The following is a 21,884-nucleotide window of genomic DNA, read 5'->3' as shown; positions in this document are numbered from 1 at the left end:
ACCCACCTTAGTTTTGCTACGTCCTGGATGGGCAAACTGGTCCAGTCATTTGACTTCTCCAGATCTTACTTTCCTACTCTATATAAAGGAAAGATTCTTTTTCTTCTGTAAAAATACAGTGAAATGAAGTATACAGGCAGATAAACTTTGTAAAGAATATTTTGGGACTAGTTTCTGCAAAAAAAAAAAAAAAAAAAAAACTAATCACAGAAAAGGAGGTAAGTTTTTTCCTCTTTTCCAGTACACTTTTCCAGCCCACCTCAAAGAAAATAAATAAGTATGAGTTCCTTAAGGTTTAAATTTGCCTTAACCATATGAGAAGAACTAGTATTAGTTATCAAAATGATAGTGTCTGGATTGTCTTATACAGTGGCACAAATGCAAAGGACAACTCCTGGAATCAATGTAGGCTAGAGAGTAAATGCCAAGGTCATGGACATCAGTGAGGGCCTTGAGTAGCAGAGCTTTCTAGAAGGTGCATTGCAGTAAAAATGCTGGACTCTGTTGTTGACAGCCTCTAAGAGTATAGTCTGTGGAAATGGAAAAAAATGACAAAAAATGAGCCCAAACAGCTTTTTAAAGGTTGGGAGGAATAAAAAATGCACAGAAATCACATATTTTATATGTAGCACAGAGTAGCGTCCAAGGAACTGTTGTAAATACATTAACATTGAGACTAAGAGCTACATTGTTCTCTCTAATTGAGCCGCATAAAGCCCACAATACAAAATAAATATGAAAATAGAATGCTTACGCCTAGAATTTTCAGTTCTTGATAGAATTGTTATATGGCTCTATGGGTGAGAAGACAGTTACTCAGTTACTTCTTTCATTGATTCTTTCTGATCACAGATCTCATAACAGGACCTTAGTGATAGTTGTAGCTATTTTATTTCCAATCCAATCCAGAAGATATAAAAAAATTATAAACAGAACACAATAGGCATGGGAAAGAACCTAGTAAATAATGAGGCTACTATAAATGTTTCATTGCTTAAGTCATCTTCCCAGGCCTTGTTGGTCTGTGGAAAGGCAGTTGCCTTGACAATAGTAACAGATATGCTAGCTTTGACCCACTTTCGCACATAATTCAGAAGCCCCAGGAAGTGTCCAATGTGTTCAGGAACAATTTCACTCCCAAGTTATCACAAGGCTCTTCCTAGGAACACTGTATTTTGGAAGAAGATCATTCCTATCTAGCAAATTAGATTCTGATACAGGATTGCTAGGATCATATACTCATGGGATATGCATCCATATAGGACACAAATGACTAAGATGTGATATCCGCCTTTTTAGAATCCTGGCTAAAATTCCTAACTCATGCATGTAATATAATAATACATTTTGAGAGTACATAATTGCTAAATTTGGGCCATTTGTTGAGTAAAAACATACAATAATACATCACATATCCCTAGAAAGTGAATACCAGGCTAAGAAGCCATTAAGAAAGGAAAAAGGGAAGTGAGGGAGTTTCCAGTTGGCGTGCGGCGTGCGTGTGTTTGTTTCTCGGGTAAAACATGGCTAAAAGCTTATGGAGTAAGTGGAAAAGGAAGATGCTTGCTGAAAAGAGAAAAAAGAATGCTCCAAGAGAGCTCAACAGACTTAAAAGTATTCTCAAAGTCGACAGTGATATTTTAATGAAAGATGTCCAAGAGATAGCAACTGTGGTAGTGCCCAAACAGGGCCAGGAGAAAGTTCACTGGGAGATGGAAGAGGAAAAAGGTGACATGAAAATGGAGACTGAGATTAAGAGAAACAGAAAGACTCTTCTAGACCAGAATGGACAGTACCCGGTGTGGATGAACCAGAGGCAGAGGAAGAAGCTGAAGGCCAAGCGAGCAAAAGGAAGGGGCAAAAGCAAGGCAAAGGCAGCGAAGGGGATGCCTGGTAGACGCCTCACACGTGAGAGTGCCAGGCCTGGTACACACTTCACACGTGAAAATTCCAGGCATGGAAGTCGCATCACATGCAAGAGTGCCAAACCAGACCCAACAGTCTTTGATTGCAATGTGTACGCCAACTTCATCTCTCAAAAAGTGGAAGCTATTTGTTTCCATATTTTAATCTGACTTTTTTTGTTGTAATGCAAAACCTTAAATTGGTTTTGGAAACTTAAGTTATGCTGATATTTTAATAGTACAATTTTGTCAAGTATTACGTGGTTGTAATTATTTGATCTTACAACTTGGCAGTAATAGCAAAGATAAGTGATATGCTGGCAAAATTTAAGTATGAAGCTATTACATAGAAATTCAAAAATAAGACTTCTATAAACTGTTTATTTGGAACTTTTATTTGTAGAATTATTAATAAAATATAATTCGTGTATAAAACAAAGAAAGGAAAAAGGCCTTCTAAAATGTGGCAGGAAGTACTTATAAAGTACTACAAAGTATTGCAATTATAAGTCTTAGAAAGTATATTTCTAATAAGATACTTTTATCCAGAATATAAAAAGAAAACTTAAAACTGCATAATTAAAAGACAAGTCCAATAAAACTGTATAAAGAACCTCAACTGCATTTATCCAAAGAAGATATGTAGACAAAGTGATAATAAACATTATTAATCATAAGGAAGATACACTTTACATCCAAAAAGTTAGCTATACTTTTAAAGGATTAATGACAAATATTTGTGAGATATGAAGAAATATGTACCTCATAGATTGCTAGTGGGAATAAAAAATGGTGCAGCTATACAACTTACAGGGGATTAATATCCAGGATATATAAAGTACTCAAAAAACTTAATAATAAGAAATCAAACAACCCAATTAAAAATGGGCTATGGAAATAGAGAGTTCTATAAAGAAGAAATACAGATGGTATAAAAACATCTAAAATTTTTTATACATCCTTAGCTATCAAGGAAATGAAAATTAAAACTACTTTGAGATTCCACCTCACTCCTGTCAGAATGGCTATCATCAAGAATACAAATGACATAGGTGCTGGTGAGGATGTACAAAAAATGACTAACCCATATATACTGTTGGTGGTAATGTAAACTGGTACAGCCATTGTGGAAACCAGTGTGGAGGTTCCCGAGAAAGCTAAAAATAGATTTAACATATGACTCAGCTATAGCACTCCTAGGCATATATTCTAAGGACTCTTCTCACTACCTTAGAGATACTTGCACAACCATGTTTGTTGCCACTCTATTCACAAAAACTAGGAAATGGAACCAGCCTAGATGTCACTCAACTGATGAATGGGCAATGAAGAAGTGGTACAAAGGAGTTCTATTCAGTGGCAAAGAAAACTATATATTATGAAATTTTCAGGGAAATAGATGTATCTGGAAAGGATTATACTAAGTAAACTAACCCAGGCTAGTTGAGGCAAAAATCAGTAGCAGAGGCCAGTAAGCTGGAAAGGGGCTATAGAGGAGGGAGGAGAGGGGAGGACTTAAAAGATGGTATTGTATCTATGTAAGTAAATGAACAGATTACTGGGGGTACGATGGACTAAGTGAGGTCAGGCAAAGAGATTGAGTAAAAGAAGGGCAGATGGAAGGTTACTCAAAATTTAAGATGTTATGAATAAGCCATATGGACACCTACCTTTTGGATAATGGTGCACCTAGAAGCCATAGATTGTTACTAGAAAATTTTCAATGCCAGCAATGGGATAACTTCCAGTGAGTTATTGGCCAAGGAGGTCTCTGAGGGCCCCAAAACATTACAGGCCATTGCTAAGGCTCTTGGTTTTCCATAAGAAATACATAGTAAGACCCTATTTCTGAAGACTCCACATGATTTGGCTACAAGGTCACTGAGAAATCAAGCTCAAGATGAGCTGAAAATTTCCTCCCTGTGGACCAGCTGACAGAAAGCTGGAAAAACTACACTGCATATAGCCCTATGGGAGAGAGAAGTCATCACCAGTGTTAAACAGTGGGCACTGCAAGTATCAAATTTATCCAGCCAAGCCAAAGGAGCCAACAGGTGCAATAGTGGCGTCTTTTATGAGGGAAACCAACTGCTCTTGAATTGGACAGGAGGCCCACTCCATGGGTGGGAATACATGCCTGGTCATGAAAACCTAGTCAATAGCCTATGCCAGGGAAGGCTATGAGCTCTAGGGGTGCAATGTTTACTGTTGTCTGGCTAAATGTATATATTATGCTCACCAAACTGCCCTGTAAGCACTTTTCTTAATGTTCATACCCATATATTGCTACTTTCACTTCTAATTAGAAAAGCTTTTCTTTTCAAGGTGGTGACCTTGGGGATGACCCAAAAGACACCATAATTTGGCCCCAGTATCCATAACCTAACAGTGCATGGCACTACCTACACAAGACCCTCATAATAGGAGGAAAAGATGATGACATCCAAATAAAAGAGAAACTTAGAGAGGGGCTGGATATGATGGAGACTGGATTTGTGAAGGGGGAAGTGGGGAGGGAATTATTATGCTTTACTTTTTGGGAGAGGGGTGTAGTGTGTGGTATCTTGCCTATTTTTCCCCAATTTCATTGGTATGGCTCTTAGGCCACCATCTTAACCAGAAATCCAATGTAGGGATTCTTTACAGGGAATGGAAATATTCTAAAACTAAGTGGGGAAATTCTGCAAATATATAAAATTTAATTATGCAATTAAAATGAATGAACTTCTATGGTGGGGAAATTATATTTCATATAAGAACACAAAAGAGTCTGGAGATATGTCTTAAGGGTTAAGCAATTGCTGTAAAGACTAACAACCCAGCACCCAAAAAAAGCCAGATTCACAGTGGTGTTTGCATCTGGAGGCCCTGGAATGTCCATTCTCTCTCTCTCTCTCTCTCTCTCTCTCACTCACTCTCTTCTCTCTCTTCTGTCTCTGTCTGTCACTCTCAGATAAATAAATAAATAATAACAACAACACCAACAACAAAAGAAAACCAAAAGCTTGGTTTTGCTTGAGCTATACTTAGAAAGCATGGGCTTTATGTTAATAAAACAAAAAAGTGAATCAGCTGTCCTGCATAACTTAGTGACTAGGACACATACATTTCATTATGATATTGGTCAAAATATGTAGTTGAGAGAGAAGAAATATCTATTAAAATCATGATGTTTTCTTATTCTTGATCCCTCCCTAACTAGTTTGGTGACATCTGTGTTCCTTCATTTTAAAAAGGAGGAATTGAACTGTATAACCTCCAGTCAAGAACAATTTAAAACCTTGCACATTGCCTGGTGATTTGTGCAAAGATAATCACTAAAATAACTTTTAAACCCTCCAATTAACCCAAGATATCACTGAAAAATATTCTTATCTTGAATGATTTAAACCAAAGGATTTGTATAAGTTCAAAATAAAAACTCAAAATGGCCTCAAGCATTTCATGTCACCTCCTAGGTTATTTATCCACCATTTCAATGCTAGTTTAAGGTCAGACTCTTGTACAGTCTTCAGTGTATTCAGAATAATAAATGACTACCATTATATTGGAAACATGGTTATTTGCTATGGGTTCCTGATACTAATTGGGCTTTTATTTTTAATCAAATTATTTTCCAAACCTTTTTAATGATTCAAAAAGCTCTCAAATCATGAAAAGAAAGAGAGCAAACTGGTTTAATGCAATGAAGAAAATGATTTCGTTTCCACTTAGAACATCTAAATGGCTTTCTACTTTGCTTGGTCACTAAATCCTCACAAGGCCTTATTCTATTAGTTACTAAGGTAACCCAAAGCTGGCAGCATGTTGACATACCTTCCAAGGCCAAGAGGTTTTGCAGTATTTCATAGATAATGTCACATTAACCTCAAACTTGTCCTTTTCATAAAGAAAAATAAGTGTTGAATGAGTTTCTTGCCATTTTGTTCTTTGTTTTTCTTTAATGGAGACTTTTGGTATACTTTCAAATCAGCTACTATATATTTTGTTTTTGAAATAATAAGGTAGTAGAAGTCAGATATCTTTATTGCATCCATTCTGCATGAAACCATTCATTTAGCCTTTGTGCAGGTTACTCACAGCTGGGGGGTCAGAATCCATGTAGTACATCCAAACAGTCCTCAAAAGAAAGAACATCCATTAATCTCCTCTTAGAGCCTCATAAAGGTATACCTATGAAAATCAAACCAAACAATACACAAAGAAGATAAATCAAGCACAGTGCTGAAGGTTCATTAGAATTTTTCAAGAAAGTAACTTCTCAAACTAATCCAACATAATGGAAATTTGAGTAAATGTGAATTTGAATGAGTATGTTAAACTACTCTGAAAAAATACACATGTATTGACAGAACATCATTCCCCTGCTTAAAGAGCAATGCACTTAAAAATTGAGATGAAGAAACAGATAATAGAAGAGAGACTAGTTGGACAGAAGAAAGGATTCAGTGGAGGGGAAGTTTAGGTGGGGGAAAGGGAAAGTTGTGGGAGGGTATTATCATTTTTTATATTTATGGAAGTTGTTAATAAAAAAGTTTAAGAAAAAAGTCATAAAATATCCAAGCTGAAAAAAATATGAAAAATGCTTGAGATGGGGATGGAAAGATGGTTCAGCTGTTAAGAGAGCTTCTTGTACAAACATGAGGGCCTTAGTGAGGCTTGAAACTACTAGAGCCCAAATCTCCAGGTCCTAAGTGAAAACAGCCTGTGCATGGCCACATGCACCTTGTAACCCCAGTCCCACAGGGGAACAGAGACCTATCAGAGTATCTTTGGAGCCCCACAAACTCCAAATCAGTACAAGAAGACTCTGGCTAAAAAGCAAGACCAGGACAAAGATCAATGGAAGTGCACATAAGGTGTTCTATTCCAGCAACTGTAGGCTAGCTTATGGGGTACTGTAAAGGCACATACACATGCATGAACCACATTGACATACGACCATATGACAGACACCACATTATACCCACACACAACAAGCAAAAGAAAAGAAAACAAAAATGAGTTCAATCATACATCTGGCCCAAGAAACTTCGAATAGATAATTACAGAAGTTTCAACTATTTACAAAAAGTCTCTCAAAATCAAGCACTGTGATCATAGAGTTCTTCAAGTTCTTATATACTCAATAGCTCACTCAAAGCCTTAAATTGTGGCTGGGACCATTAATCAGTGGTTAAAGGTACTTTAAACCCTGTCCATCCAGGGTTTAATTCATTAGCCAACTATGTCAGTGGTCTAAATCTGTTGTTCACTAGGAGCAGTAAGAAGCCCTGGTGTACCCATGACATGCACACACACACATGAGCAAATAAATAGAATTTTTAAAAATTCATAAATCTATTTTCTTTCAATTTACTGCATTTTTAGTCATCCTTTATTCATTTATAGCCTACAAAATAATTATTTTATGTGTTATCAATTATTGAGGTCATATTAAATTGGTCAAAGGAGTTAGCAAATGGCCCAGGATAACATATTTTCTCTATAGTGACAAAAATCCACTCATTTTAGTAAATATTGCCTGCATTCCTATAATAGTTAAAATGTAAAATATCACTGTGATTAATTCAGTGGTTTGTTTTATTTACTTGTGTAACTCATCACTTAAAGTTCACTTTATTAAAGATAATTTTATTACTTCCCTGTGGCAATCTCACCTTTGTCTAGAGAGTGAGGAAATTATCAGCCGCAGCTGTGTGAATATTTTTTTACTCAATTATTACCATCCAATTATTTTCTAATTAATTTGAAAGTTTTAGGAAACAAATGACATATCTTGCTTACTGCAGAAAAACCTGTTGCTGAAAGTTCAGTATTATTAAACATTCCATTTCTTTATTCATGATTATAATAACCCAAATGTGCAAAACATTTTATGCAAGCTAATGAATACTGTGACATTAGAAATTAAGGACTGTTACTTTATGACATCGTACATTTTAAGGAATATTTCATGATTCTAAATTCATTGTAAAGAATATTAATTATGAAAGTGGAAGAAAAAGCTTTAAGATAAAGAATTGAGTACATTTTGTTTAATTGCTAACTCAGATTTGTCTAGCTAATAGTAACTTCTTTGGACTTATTTTGTTTCTTTTTGCTTTTATGGATGGTGTGTATGTGATGTGCATGTGTATATGCATGTTCACAGGTGTGTGAGTGCATGTATGTGTTTGGGTACACATGTATGGGTATGGAGGCCAAAGGTCATTGTCAGGTGCCTTCCACAGTCATGGAGAAGTTGCATTCTGCCTTGTTTAAAAAAATAATTATTTATTTATTGTGGTGGTTTGATTCAGATGTCCCCCATAAACTTAGGTGTTGTGAATGCTAGCTCCCCAGCTGATGGATATTTGGGAATTAATGCCTTCTGGAGGGAGTGTATTTTTGGGGGCGGGCTTATGGGCTTTATAGCCAGTTTCCCCATGCCAGTGTTTGGCACACCCTCCTGGTGCTGTGTCCACCTTATGTTGGCCAGAGGGTGATGTCCACCCTCTGCTCATGCCATCGTTTCCCCTGCCATCGTGGAGCTTGCCCTTGAGCCAGTAGCCAAATAAACCTCTTTTTCCCAGAAGCTACTCTTGGTTGGGTGATTTCTACCAGCAATGTGAACCAGACTGCAGCAGTAAAGTGGTACCGAGGAGTGGGGTTGCTGCTAGACACCTGACTATGTGGCTTCAGCCTTTTGTAGCTGATTTTCAAGAGGAATGTGGAAGGAGTTGAAACCTTGGCCTAAGAGATGCCTTGCAGTGCTGTAAGTACAGCTTAATGGACTATTCTGGTCTGAGCTCTAAGACCTGAATGCAGTAAGAACTATGGACTGTGAGGTTTGGCTTATGAGGGTGAGAAAGAGCTGTGCCTGGACTGGGCTAGCAGTTTGTGTGAGAAGCTTGCTCTTGTGCCCATGTCCTGAGAAGTTGTGCAGGGTTGCTTAGCGTAGAAATGAACTGGTGTGTGCAGAGGGATATGGCACAGAAAGAAAAATCTTTGGGTGAACTGTTGCCCATTCAGCTGCAACTGAAAGATTACAACCTTTGAGACTGGGCTAGTTGACCTGCGCTGGGGCAACAAGAAGAATGTAGACTCTTTTGAAGGGGCCTGAGTGCTCAAGGAGTCCTGTTCTTCAAAGTCTGCTTCCCCCCCCCCCGGATTAACAAATTGGCACCCTACCTGGTATCGTGGAGTATAAGAAATGCTGGAAAGAGGGTCATTGAGTTTGCAACACGGTCTTCTTTTGGAAATGGCCATGGGCAGTGTGAAGCGGGTTTGCTGGTTGCCTGCATAGAGACCCCATGGGCCATGAGGATGAACCATGGCTTACAGTGGAGACCCAGTGGAGATGCCGGGACCATGAGATGGCTGCCAAGGAGCTGCCGGCCCCGACGAAGCTCCCAGGACTGTGAGTAGCCTAGCTGGAGGGGTGGAATTGGAATGCCAGAGACTTGTTGCTGGTTAGAATTATCGGACTTGAAGACTTGTCACTGGCTAGAGTTGCTGGACTTGAAGCTACAGAGTTTGATATTTGCCCTGGTTGTTTTAAATTTTGTATTGGTTGAATGTTTCTTTGCTATGCCCAATGCCATCTTTTGCAGTGTGAATATTAATCTGTGCCATTATGGGTTTTTTGAGGTTATATTTTGGTATTATGGCTCAGTTAAAAGATCTTGAACTATGGGGATGTATGAACATCATTGAGATTGATAAAAACTATGGGGACTTTTAAAGTCAGACTGAATGCATTATATTTTACATCATGTATGGATATCAGTTTATGGGGGCCAGGGGCGGAATGTGGTGGTTTGATTCAGGTGTCCCCCATAAACTTAGGTGTTCTGAATACTAGGTTCCCAGCTGATGGATATTTGGGAATTAATGCCTCCTGGAGGGAGTGTATTGTTGGGGGTGGGCTTATGGGCTTTATAGCCAGTTTCCCCATGCCAGTGTTTGGCACACCCTCCTGTTGCTGTGTCCACCTTATGTTGGCCAGAGGGTGATGTCCACCCTCTGCTCATGCCATCGTTTCCCCTGCCATCGTGGAGCTTGCCCTTGAGCCAGTAAGCCAAAATAAACCTCTTTTTCCCAGAAGCTACTCTTGGTTGGGTGATTTCTAACAGCAATGCGAACCAGACTGCAACATTTATTTACTTACTTATTACAGAGAGATAGGGAGGCAGAGAGAATGGGTGTGCTAAGGCCTCCAGCTACTGCAAGTGAACTCCAGATGGATGTGCCACCTTGTGCATCTTGCTTACGTGGGTCCTGGGGAATCAAACCTGGGTCCTTAGGCTTCACAGGTAAGCACTTTAACCATTAAGCTGTTTCTCCAGTCTCATCTTATTTTATGAGATAAAGTCTTTCACTGAACCTAGAACTCACCCCTTCAGCTAGACTAATTAGCCAGCAAGGCCTAGGAGACCACCTATTTCTGCCACTCCAGCATCAAGATTTCAGCTGCTTGCCACCATAGCCAGCCTTTTACATGGGTTCTGGCCATCAAAACATCAGGCCAGGGCTGGAGAGATGGCTTAGCGGTTAAGCGCTTGCCTGTGAAGCCTAAGGACACCGGTTCGAGGCTCGGTTCCCCAGGTCCCATGTTAGCCAGATGCATGACGGGGCGCACGCGTCTGGAGTTCGTTTGCAGAGGCTGGAAGCCCCGGCGCACCCATTCTCTCTCTCCCTCTATCTGTCTTTCTCTCTGTGTCTGTCGCTCTCAAATAAATAAATAAATAAATAAATAAATAAAACATCAGGCCACCCAAGAGCTGGGATTTAAGGCGTGCACCACCATGCTGGGCTAATCTACATAGCAGCAAATAATCTGTCATTATGCTCACACAAGTGCAATAGTGGCACACAACCATGGTGGAAAACCAACTGCTCTTGATTTGGCTAACTGATCCCCTCAGTGGAACGGGACCCATAGCTGGAGCTGGGAAACAAGTCAGAACCTTATCCAAACATAAGCCCACTGTCTATTATCAAGCTACCACCAGTTGTGGGCTACATACAAGAGGGTCTGCCCTATTAAATTCTCTATAAAAAAAAAAGGGTTATCTCATTTGTCTGGTGGTAACTTTACTCTCCGTTGGAGAATCTGCTTCTCCTTTTCAGATAGACGCAGATCATAAGGAGAGAGCCAACCCATCATACCTCAAAAAGACCCCGACTGAAAAATATAAACTTCTATGAGTTAAAAAGTAAAAGAAATGTCCCTTAGAGTAGTTAATTGTCATTACTTTCACTTGGGATGAATAATAACAGAGCACAACCAAACTGGAAGGTACATGGCAAACCTTTAAACTCATCATGGCTCAGAAAGTCTGGTGGTATATGCAGCCAGTTTTAATATAAGATAAATAGATAATAGTTGAACCACAAGTGTTTTTATCGTTTATTAGGTCTTGAACTCTCTTAGAAGTTAGTGAGTACAAGGTAGTCGTTTAAAAGTAATAAGATCTGGCTGAGCGTGCTGCTACATGCCTTTGATCCCAGCACTTAGGAGGCAGAGGATCACTGTGAGTTCGAGACCAGCCTGAGACTACAATGAAAATACCAGGTCTGCATGGGCTAGAGTGAAACCCAACCTCCAAAAAGTAATATGATACTATTGATTGATTTATTGGTGATGTAAGCATGTCTTGGGCTTCCTTCTGAAGTGTATAATACTTAGTAGGATCAGAAACTGTTTCTTGTTCACGTTTCAACCTCTATGTTTCCTGTTATTGAATTCAGAACAAAACACATACGGGAACACAAAGCATATTGTTTTCTTTTTGAAAATGCATATAATGAACATAGGAACACACTAGCCCTCAGCAGTTTTGTCTCTTTAAAAAGATGCATCAGGGCTGGAGAGACGGCTTAGCAGTTAAGCGCTTGCCTGTGAAGCCTAAGGATCCCGGTTCGAGGCTCAATTTCCCAGGTCCCATGTTAGCCAGATGCACAAGGGGGCGCACGCGTCTGGAGTTCGTTTGCAGAGGCTGGAAGCCCTGGCACGCCCATTCTCTCTCTCTCCCTCTATCTGTCTTTCTCTCTGTGTCTGTTGCTCTCAAATAAATAAATAAAAAATTAAAAAAAATATATTAAAAAAAAGATGCATCATATTCCTGCAGCAGCTGCTGGTAATTTCCTAGTTCTTTGTAGAATGTGTGTGTGTTGAGAAAGGTACAAGCATATGCACTGTTTCCTTTGAAATAATTTCAAAAAAAATATTCTGAGTCTTTAAAAGGAATTTTTTAAGACATACATTTGATAAGTAACTCGTTTTCAAAACACTTGACAAATTCAAACAAGTTTACTCTCTTGCTTAAAGAAATCATTAAAAATGGTGAAAGGGACTGAGTTGACAATTCTTAAACTAATCCATATAAATGACTAAAAGGTATATGAAAATATTCAATATCAAAAATCATCAGGAAAATGAAAAATAAAACCATACTGAGACATTAGTTTGCATCTTAGTTGGTATGGCTATTATCAAAAAGATGGCAAATAGCTGAGAGTGTACCCCTTTAATCCCAACACTACGAAGGCAGAGGTAGAAGTATCACTGCCAGTTTGAGACCAACCTGGAACTACAGAGTGAGATCCACGTCAGCCTGGGCTAGAGGGAGACCCTACTTCAAAGAACAACAACAAAAGAAAAGATGGCAAAAAAGAGAAGAGCCTTGAATACAGTTGGGGCGGATGCAATTTAGTATAGCCCACTCTGGAAATCAACATATAGGTTCATCAAAAAAATCTAAATACACTGGGCGTGGTGGTGGTGCACTCCTTTAATTCCAGCGCTTGGGAGGTTTACAAACTAATTAAGACAGAAAGGAAGAGTGGAAGAACAATAGAAATTGTCCAAGAGGTGATCAGAGCAATGAAAGGGGTACAGAAAAAGAAGGGTGATCTAATGGAATTGAGCATGTCGCTCAGGACTCCAGAGGCACAGCTTTCTGTTGAGGATAGGGGAAACAAAAGCCTCATCTCATACTTGTGCCATGTGACCCTTGTGAAAAGAGACTGACAGTCCTACGCACAGTTCTCTTAAGCCTCAGATCCCATTGGAGGTTAAGTGAGATAATGACACTTTTGACAACACCCATAACTTGATTTTCAAATATTTTATAGATAACTTTCTATACTGACAGAAAATAAACCATGATGTTTCCACCTCCCCCCTTTTCCCCTTCACAACTCTGCTCTCCATCATATTCCCTCCCTCTTTTATTTTGATGTCATCATATTTTTCTCCTATTATAAAGCTCTTGTGAAGGTAGTGCTAGGCACTGTGACGTCATGGATATTGAGGGCAATTTATGATTGGACAGTTGCATTGTAAGGTGTCCTACCCTTCCTTTGGCGTTTACATTCTTTCTACCACCTCTTCCTCAAAGGACCCTGAGCCTTGGAGGGTTTGATGGAAATGTTTCAGTACTGGATACTCTTCTGTCACTTCTTCTCAGCACTATGGTGTCTCTTGGGTCATCCCAGTGGTCACTGCCATCTTAAAAGATAAGCTTCTCTAACCAAAAGTGAAAGTAGCATTAATATATGAATATGAACATTAAGTGCAGTGCTTTCAGGGCAGCTTGCTGAGAATAATATGCATTGAGGCAGACAAGAGCAGGCTTTGTACCCCTAAGGCACATGAACACCCCTGCCATAGGCTCTTGATTAGGTTTTCAGTACCAGGCGTGTATTCCCTCCCATAGAGTGGGCCTCCAGTCCAATTCCTCAGCATTTGGTTTCCTCCAGAGCAGACATGCCACTATTGCACCTGTTCAGTCATTTGGCCTATCAGGCCAAACCTGTGGCTTCCAGTGTCCACTGTTTTCACCACTGATGACTTCTGTCTCCCATAGGACTCCATGAAGTGTACCTTTTTCCAGCTTTCAGTCAGCTGATCTACAGGGAGAAGGTTTTCTGCTCAGCAACAGCTTGATTTCTCAGTGATCTTGCTACTCACGCATGTGAACTCTTCAGGAATAGAGACTTACCATCTGTTACACCTGGGAAACTAAGGGCCTTTGGCAAAAGCCTGCAATGTTTTGGAGGCAGAAGGGACCTCCCTGGACAAAAACTCACTGATAGGTATCCCATCCCTGGCACTGAAAATTTTCTAGTAGCTATCTATAGTTTCCAGATGTGCCATTATCCAAAGAAGTAGGCTTTCATATGTATTATTCAGAATATCTTGAATTTTGAATGACCCTCCCCTACCCTTTTCTTACTCGGTCTCTTCTCCTGACCACCCTTAGGCCATTCCACTCCCAGTAATCTGTTCTTCTACTTACATATATACAATACCATCCCCTAAAGTCCTCCCTTCTCCTCCTTCCATTATAGCCTTTTTCAAGCTTACTGGCATCTGCTACCAAGTTTTTGGTTCCAGCTCACATACAAGTCTAAACATTTATAGTAGGATCCATATATGACAGAGAACATGTGATGTATGGATTTCTCAGCCTGGGTTACCTCACTTAGTAAAATCCTTTCTAGATTCATCCATTTCCCTGAAATTTTTGTAATTTCATTTTTTTTTTTTTTTACCACGGAATAGAACCCCATTGTGTAGATGTACCATACGTTTATTATCCATTCATCTGTTGAGGGACATCTAGGCTGGTTTCATTTCCTAACTATTGTAAATAGAGTAGCAGTAGACATGGTTGTGCAAGTATCTCTAAGGTCATGAGAAGAGTCATTAGGATATATGCCTAGGAGTACTACATCTGGATCATATGGTAAATCTATTTTTAACAGTCTCAAGAACCTTCACACTGATTTCCACAATGGCTGTACAAGATTACATTCCCACCAACAGTGTAGAAGGGTTCCCCTTTTTGCATACCCTCACCAACATTTATTGTAATTTGTTTTCTTGATGGTAGCCATCCTGACAGGAGTGAGATGAAATCTCAAGGTAGTTTTAACTTTTGAATTTTCCTAATGGCTAAGGATGTAGAAGACTTTTTTATATGTTTATGTGCCATCTGAATTTCTTCCAATGAGAACTGTATATTTAGTTCCATACCCCTGTTTTAATTGGGTTATTTGATCACTTATTGTTTTGTTTATTTAAATTTTCCTATATTTGTTAGGATTTGCTTTGTTTCCTAATATATGGTCTATTTTAGAGAATGTTACATGTGCTGCTGAGAAAAATGTATATTCTGCAGCATTTAGATGAAATCAGGAGCCCCCATGTTAGGTGCATATATGTTTAGGATTTCAATGTCATCCTGTTGGATTGTTCCTTTAATCAGTATAAAGTGACCTTTTTATCCTTCCTCACTAATGTTCTTTTGAAGTCTATCCTGTCAGATATTAAAATAGCAAACCCTGTTTGTTTCCTAAGCCCATTTGCTTGAAATACCATTTTCTATCCTTTCACCCTATGACAGTGCCTATCTTTCATTGAGAGATGAGTTTCCTGGAGGCAAAAAAAAAGGAAGAATCCTACCTCTTAATCCAGTTTGCAGGCCTGTGCCTTTTGGTTGGAGCATTGAGGCCATTGATATTCAGGGTTATTATTGAAAGGTATGTATTTATTCTCTCCTTCTTCTTGTTATGTAGTGCTGTTTTCCCTTTACTCACTTGTTTTTAACTGTTATTTGAGTATAGTTCATTTTTTCCTATTTCTTCATGTGTGTGTTTTGCTTTCTCTTCAGCATGAAGAATTCCTTCAAATATTTTCTGTACAGCTGGCTTAGTTGTCATAAATTCCTTTCACCTGTTGTTGTTGTGGAATGTCCTTATTTTTCCATGAATTTGGATAGATAGCTTTTCAGGATAAAATAATCCTAGTTGACAGTTGTTATCTTTCAGAACTTGGAATACATCATTCCAAGCCCTTTTGGCTTTTAATGTTTGTGTTATTGTTGTGTTATTCTTATGTGCTTGCCTTTACAGGTGACTTGGCTTTTCTCTTTAACTGTTTTCAATATATTTTCTTTGGTTTGCCTATTTAGTAGTTTAATTATAACATGGCAAGGAGAGGTTCTTTCCAGGTTTTGTCTGTTTGGTGTTCTAAAAGCTTCCTGTATTTGCACTGGTATATCTTTCCCAATTTGGGAAAACTTTTCTTCTGCAGTTTTGTTGAAAATGTCTTTCTAAGCCTCTAGATTGAAATTCTTCTCCTACTGTACCCTAAATTCTTATGTTTGATCTTTTCATAGTGTCCCAAATATCTTGAAATTCCCAGTCCTACCTTCCTATTAGCTTGTCTTTCTCTTTGTTAGACTATAGTAAGTCTGCCACCTGGTCTTCTAGTTTAGATATTCTGTTTTTTCCTTCATCCATTCTACTGGTGAGATTTTCCACAGAGTGTTTTTATTTGACTGACTGTGCTTTTCAGACCTATAATTTCTGCCTGGCTTTTCTTTGGCATTTCTATTTCCTTACTCATGTATTGTAATGACCTCCTTATTTCAAGAAGCTGATTTCTTTCATTCTCTTGTAATTCTTTCAGGAGTTTGTTTTCTTCTTTGATTTCTTTGAGTTTAGATAAAAACATTAAAAAAAAAATCTTTGCCAGGCATTTCATCTAAATCAGTCTCATTGGGGGCCATTTCTGATGGATTTATAATGTTTGGTGGGATTGCATTGTCTTAATTCTTTGTGTTTCTTGTATTATAATGTTGAAATTTTTGTATCCTGAGTTGATTTGATGCTTGGGTTTTCTAATAATCTCTAGTGCTTTTAGATTTGGAAGTCCAACCTTATGTATCTTCAGAGTACAAGTTTAAGGTGCCAGGTTTAGCTCTTATACTTCAATCCAGCCACAGAATTAGTCTTAAGTGTTGTGTTTGACTGCTATTCAAATACTTTAGTGGGCTGGCTAGAGCATTTTACTGGTAATTTCTAAAATTCAACTGCACAATATACACAATCAATAAAAATCAGCAGAGGGGATGCAAGTGTGCGGATTAAAACAGATAACCTTATAAAGCCACAAACCCTAAGGATGTGTGTTGCTCTTCACTCTTAATCTTGTCAGCTGGGAAGTTGAGCTTTCTGTTCTGAAATGAGTTCCAGTTCAGCCTGGGTCTGAATCAGGCCTTGCCCCCAAGAATGACAGAAGAAAAAGACAAAGGTCCTAAGACTGTGAGAGCATTAAAGGCAACAATATTCAACCCCCAAATACAGCTTAATTGAGAGTGCTAAATCCAACCAAGAATATGTAACCCTTAACCTGCCCTGACATAGAAAGTGAGAGGCCTATGTACCTGATTTTCTGTCAGTTGGCCTCCTTACCTTTTGAGGTGGATTTAAATGCCACCACCAATGCTGAGTGCCCACCTCCATCTCTCCATGTTGTACTGTTAAGCTTGTGCTCTGATCAGCTGTGCTGGATGCCCTGCTGTGGCAGGAGCTGAATGCCTCCCAGAGGGTTGTGGTTCTGTGTGTTGGGGGATAGAAGAGTGCAGGGAGCCTGGAGTTGTACTGGACCTGCTCAGCTTGTCCAACCTTGTACTGTTGTTCTGTGTCTTTTTCAGATTTCTTGACTTTGCAAGGAGGCTGATGAGGATGGAAAATCCCCTTGTTTGGGCTCTGCTCCTGTAGCTGAGTGCCAAGTGGGCAAATTCATGAGGATACCACAGCTTGGGTCCACAAGCTCCTCAGTGGGATTCTGGCCAATGTCCTCCTTCCTGATAGATCTTAGTGTCTCCTGCTTCTCTGCTATGGCAGAAAAAAAAAAAAACCTATACACCTTCACTTTTCAAACAGAGTGTATTTTGCTGTGGTGGTTTTGCTCAAATCTGTCCCTAGGCTGGACTAGTGAGACTCTTATGCAGCCATCTTACCTGGAAGTCCCATGACTTGAAATTTTGACCAAGTTAAAGTCCACATATATTGTCAAACGAAAGAATAGAAATATTCCTCCCCACTCTTTCCAAGCACGATATTCATGTGATTCATGATAATAGCTCTGTGGTAGGTGGCAAATATGGTCCCCAAGTTTTTTTTTTTTTCATATAGGTCCATACATATATTACTTGATGTAATCTTGGAGTTCTTCCTATCAAAAAGTAGAATCTCTTTCTCAACTCTGAATCTAAGCATGGCCATGTGATTTTCTTTGGCCATTGGGTCATTAACAAATTTACCATGAGGAATAGCTTGAAAACAGCTTATACATTAGTGTTTAAACACTTACACAGCATTTGGGCCCCTAGAACCTACTATCTTTTGAAGGATATGGTCTAGTTTGCTGTATAGTGAGAAACCAGAGCCAAGGCATCCCTTGCCACTGCCTCAAGTGATCTTAAGCCATCTGCTCCTAGACCATTCTAGAACATCATACTCAGAGAACCAGATGACATGGAGGAACAACTGAAACAGTCAGACCACCACAATTTGTAGGGTAGTCAAAGCCTGAGATTCACAAGAAATAATAACTATTTATTCTTTAAGCCACTAAAACATGAAGCATGTGAGCTGGAAATATAGCTTAATGGTTAAAGGTGCTTACTTGTAAAGCTTAACAGCCTGGGTTTGATTTCCCAGTACCCACATAAAACCAGATACACAAAGTAGTACATGCCTCTAGAGTTCATTTGCAAAGGCAGGAGGTCTTGGCACACCCACACTTTTTCTCTTTCAAATAAGTTTAAAACATTAAAAAAGTAAATACAGCATTATCTCACTTATATGTGGAATCAAAAAGAGTTAAGCTCAGCCAGGCATGGAGGCACACACCTGTCATTTCATCACTCAGGAACCTCATTAATATAGTGAGGTCAAGATTAACCTGGGCTGTATAAGATCCTGTCTCAGAAACAGAAGCTGGAGAGATGAGTCAGTAGTTAAGGCACTTGCCTGAAAAACCAAACCACCTGAGTTCAATTTCCCAGTACCCACATGAATCCAGATGCACAAGTGCTGTATGCATCTGGAGTTCATTTGCAGTGAGTGACTAGTGGCTCTGGTGTGTCCATTCTCTCTTCTCTCTCTCTCCATTCTACCTATCTCTTCCTCCTCCTTGAAAAAAAAATTAAAAAGATGCATCCTTGCTTGCAAAACTTGCTTGCCTCGGTTCAATTTTCAGCTGGCCCTTTAAAGCCAAATAAGCATTCATCTGCACTATGCACAAACATGTGTGCACACATGCGCAAGCACACACACACACACACATAGAAATAGCATAAAATGAAATAAAAAAGTTAAATTTATAGAAATAAAAATAAGGATGATGATTTTCCTGAGCTGGGGCAGAATAGGCAAAATTAGGATGGCATTTATTAAAAGATACAAAATTACATTTCAAGAAGAAAAATAAGTCCAAGAGGACTATAACACAATGGGGTAGCTAAATATCCTTGATACGTACTAACAAATGATAGTTTTTATATTTTATTTTATTTTTATTTATTTGAGAGAGAGAAAGAGATAGAAAAAGATAGTGTGCCAGGGCCTCCAGCCACACTGCAAATGAGCTCCAGATGCATGCACCATCTTTTTCATCTGGCGTATTTGGGTACTGGGCAATTGAACCTAAGTCCTTAGGCTTTGCAGGCAAGCACCTTAACTGCTAAGCCATCTCTCCAGCCTTAAAAGTACTAACAGAAAGTATTTTTAATGTTCTTACTAAAAAATGATAACTGTGAGCCACTATATGTGTTAATTAGCTCAATTTAGCCATTACACAATATATTTGCATTTCAAATCATCATGTTGTACATAATAAATAAATACAATATTATTTGTAATTTTTTAATTAAAATGAGAGAAATGCACCTTATAGCTAATTTTCATTTCTGAGTCCAGTCCAATTTTAATGCTAAAATAATACTAATCCATGTTCTTTGTTTAAATTATGAAACTCTACTCTTTTCAGTTGTCTAACTTCCAACCTAAGTTTTTTATTTCAGTTTTTGACTGTTAATAATTTTAGTGGAATTAAATATGCTTTTTTAAAAAATACTTTTTTTGGACTTCCGGTTAAGATGGCGGCGTAGGTACCACGCCAAAGCAGCCTAAGGGGGAAAAAGACCAAAAAAACTCAGCAAAATACACACTTTTACTAAAAAGTGAGGTGTATAGGAAATTAAAGCGGCAGCGGAGAAGTAGAAGAGTTCCAGAGCATCCAGAGCCTGCACAGACGGGAAAAGCGGCTCCGGCAGCTCAGCCAACCGCCGCGGCCGCGGCGCAGCAGAAAGCCGCCAGACTTGGCACAAGCCGCAGGAAAAGCCAGGTGCGGGATTTTCCCCTCACACCGCGCTCTCCGCAACTCGGGAAACGCGAGGGGAGAGTGGCAGCGAGCAGTGGAGGAGCAGACCGTGAGGTAGAAGAACACGTGGAACAGCGAGAGAACCAGAGCACCCGCGACTCCCTCCCCTCCCCCACCGCCTGAACCCAGCTCCAGCGAACAGAGCAGCGGCCCGGGACCCGGCCACGCCAACTTGGGCTGACAGCGGGACCCAAGCAGGAGCAGAGTTCGGGAGCAACATCAGCGGCTCCAGCACCGGTACCAGCGGCCCCAGCAGCAGCAGACCCAGGAGCGGCAGCAGCGGCAGATCCCGCAGCAGCAGCTTCAGAGGGAGCAGCGGCAGTGGACACAGCAGCAGCAGCTTCAGCAGCAGTGGTGGCTCCAGCAGTGGCAGCTACAGCAGCAGCAGAGGCAGCAGCAGCGGCTCAGTTTGCCCCGTAGGAAAAGCAAGAAAGAAAGGTTGGAATTGACATGATTGTCTCTGCTTAATTGGACAATAAGCTAGCATTTGTATTTTTTGGCATTTTCCAGGTTTTTGACAATATATATGCATATGATGTATATGTATATATGTATGTATGTACATATATATATATATATATATATATATATATATATATTTAATTGAAATACAATCATTGTAGTGCACTGAATATTATACACTAGCACTGTGAAAAAATAAATGCTTCATTAGTCATGGCATTTTTTTTTATTCATTTTTATTTATTTACTTGAGAGTGACAGAGAGAGAAAGAGGCAGATAGAGAGAGAGAGAATGGGCGTGCCAGGGCTTCCAGCCACTGCAAACGAACTCCAGACGCGTGCGCCCCCTTGTGCATCTGGCTAACGTGGGACCTGGGGAACCAAGCCTCGAACCGGGGTCCTTAGGCTTCACAGGCAAGCGTTTAACCGCTAAGCCTTCTCTCCAGCCCAATTCCAACCTTTCTTATAAATTTTTGACATTGGCTAATTCATTCTTCATCCCCCAACCAACAATTTAATAGCCTTTTATTAACCATATCTACACATTATTACTACCTAGAGGAATTTAAAATACTCATGCCTCATTCTTGCCTTCAGGGATTCTGATTCAATTTACTAAGGTAAGACTTGGGCATCAAGACCTTTTTCAAGTTATCTTTTAGTGAGTGAAATGCACAGCCACGAAGGAGTAGCACTGATTTATCAAGTATCTGTGATTTGTTCAACCTCATGATAATAGAATTTAATGATATTAGATCTAAATCAAAAATATAAAAATATACTGCAATAGAAAATTCTATAAAAATTGTAAAAGCATAGAAAATTATCCATCAAACTTGTCTAGAAGAGTCAGGCATGCATTACAGAGAGCTAGGCCACTAGATAAACTAAATATTCCAGGTATATATAAACCATAGAGTATAGAGTGTTTAGGATAGTGTGATTCTTCTGAGTGTGACAAACGCAGTGTCTGGAGATAATGTTCACCATGTGGTATACTTATAGGTCCTGGATATCTGGTAGGTACTGAAAATGTACCTACTGAAAATGTATTTTGCCCTTGAAAATGTCTGAGCAAAGGAAAGACATGATTATCTCCATTTCTAATTCCCATTGATCTGTACCAGTGCAAGACTAGATGAAGAAAATCTAGTATGGAGTCCAAAACAAAACTCTAAGACAGGGCTGCGGGATGGCTCATATTCAATTCCTCAGTACCCATATAAAGCCAGACATAAAAAGTGGTGCATGACTCTGGCACTTGTTTGCAGTGTCTAAAGTCCCTAGCATAT

At 39.3% G+C, this 21,884-nt stretch overlaps 1 protein-coding gene across 1 annotated transcript; it reads left to right on the top strand.

The window, feature by feature from the left end:
- Positions 1-1,512: 1,512 nt before the first annotated feature.
- On the top strand, positions 1,513-2,075 carry LOC101601560 (protein LLP homolog). The gene has a single exon (XM_045140505.1). It carries the CDS (start codon positions 1,524-1,526, stop codon positions 2,073-2,075), a length of 552 nt encoding a protein of 183 aa, XP_044996440.1. The 5' UTR covers positions 1,513-1,523.
- The last annotated feature ends 19,809 nt before the right edge of the window (positions 2,076-21,884 follow it).

Source organism: Jaculus jaculus, chromosome X (genome assembly GCF_020740685.1).
Source record: "Jaculus jaculus isolate mJacJac1 chromosome X, mJacJac1.mat.Y.cur, whole genome shotgun sequence".
NCBI classification, from domain to species: Eukaryota; Metazoa; Chordata; class Mammalia; order Rodentia; family Dipodidae; genus Jaculus; species Jaculus jaculus.
Note: the sequence above shows the minus strand (reverse complement) of the source record. Positions and strands in the feature narration are given on the sequence as shown.

Bases quoted from the DNA above. Each gene is read 5' to 3' on its own strand.
- LOC101601560 (XM_045140505.1), top strand. From the start codon at position 1,524: ATGGCTAAAAGCTTATGGAGTAAGTGGAAAAGGAAGATGCTTGCTGAA.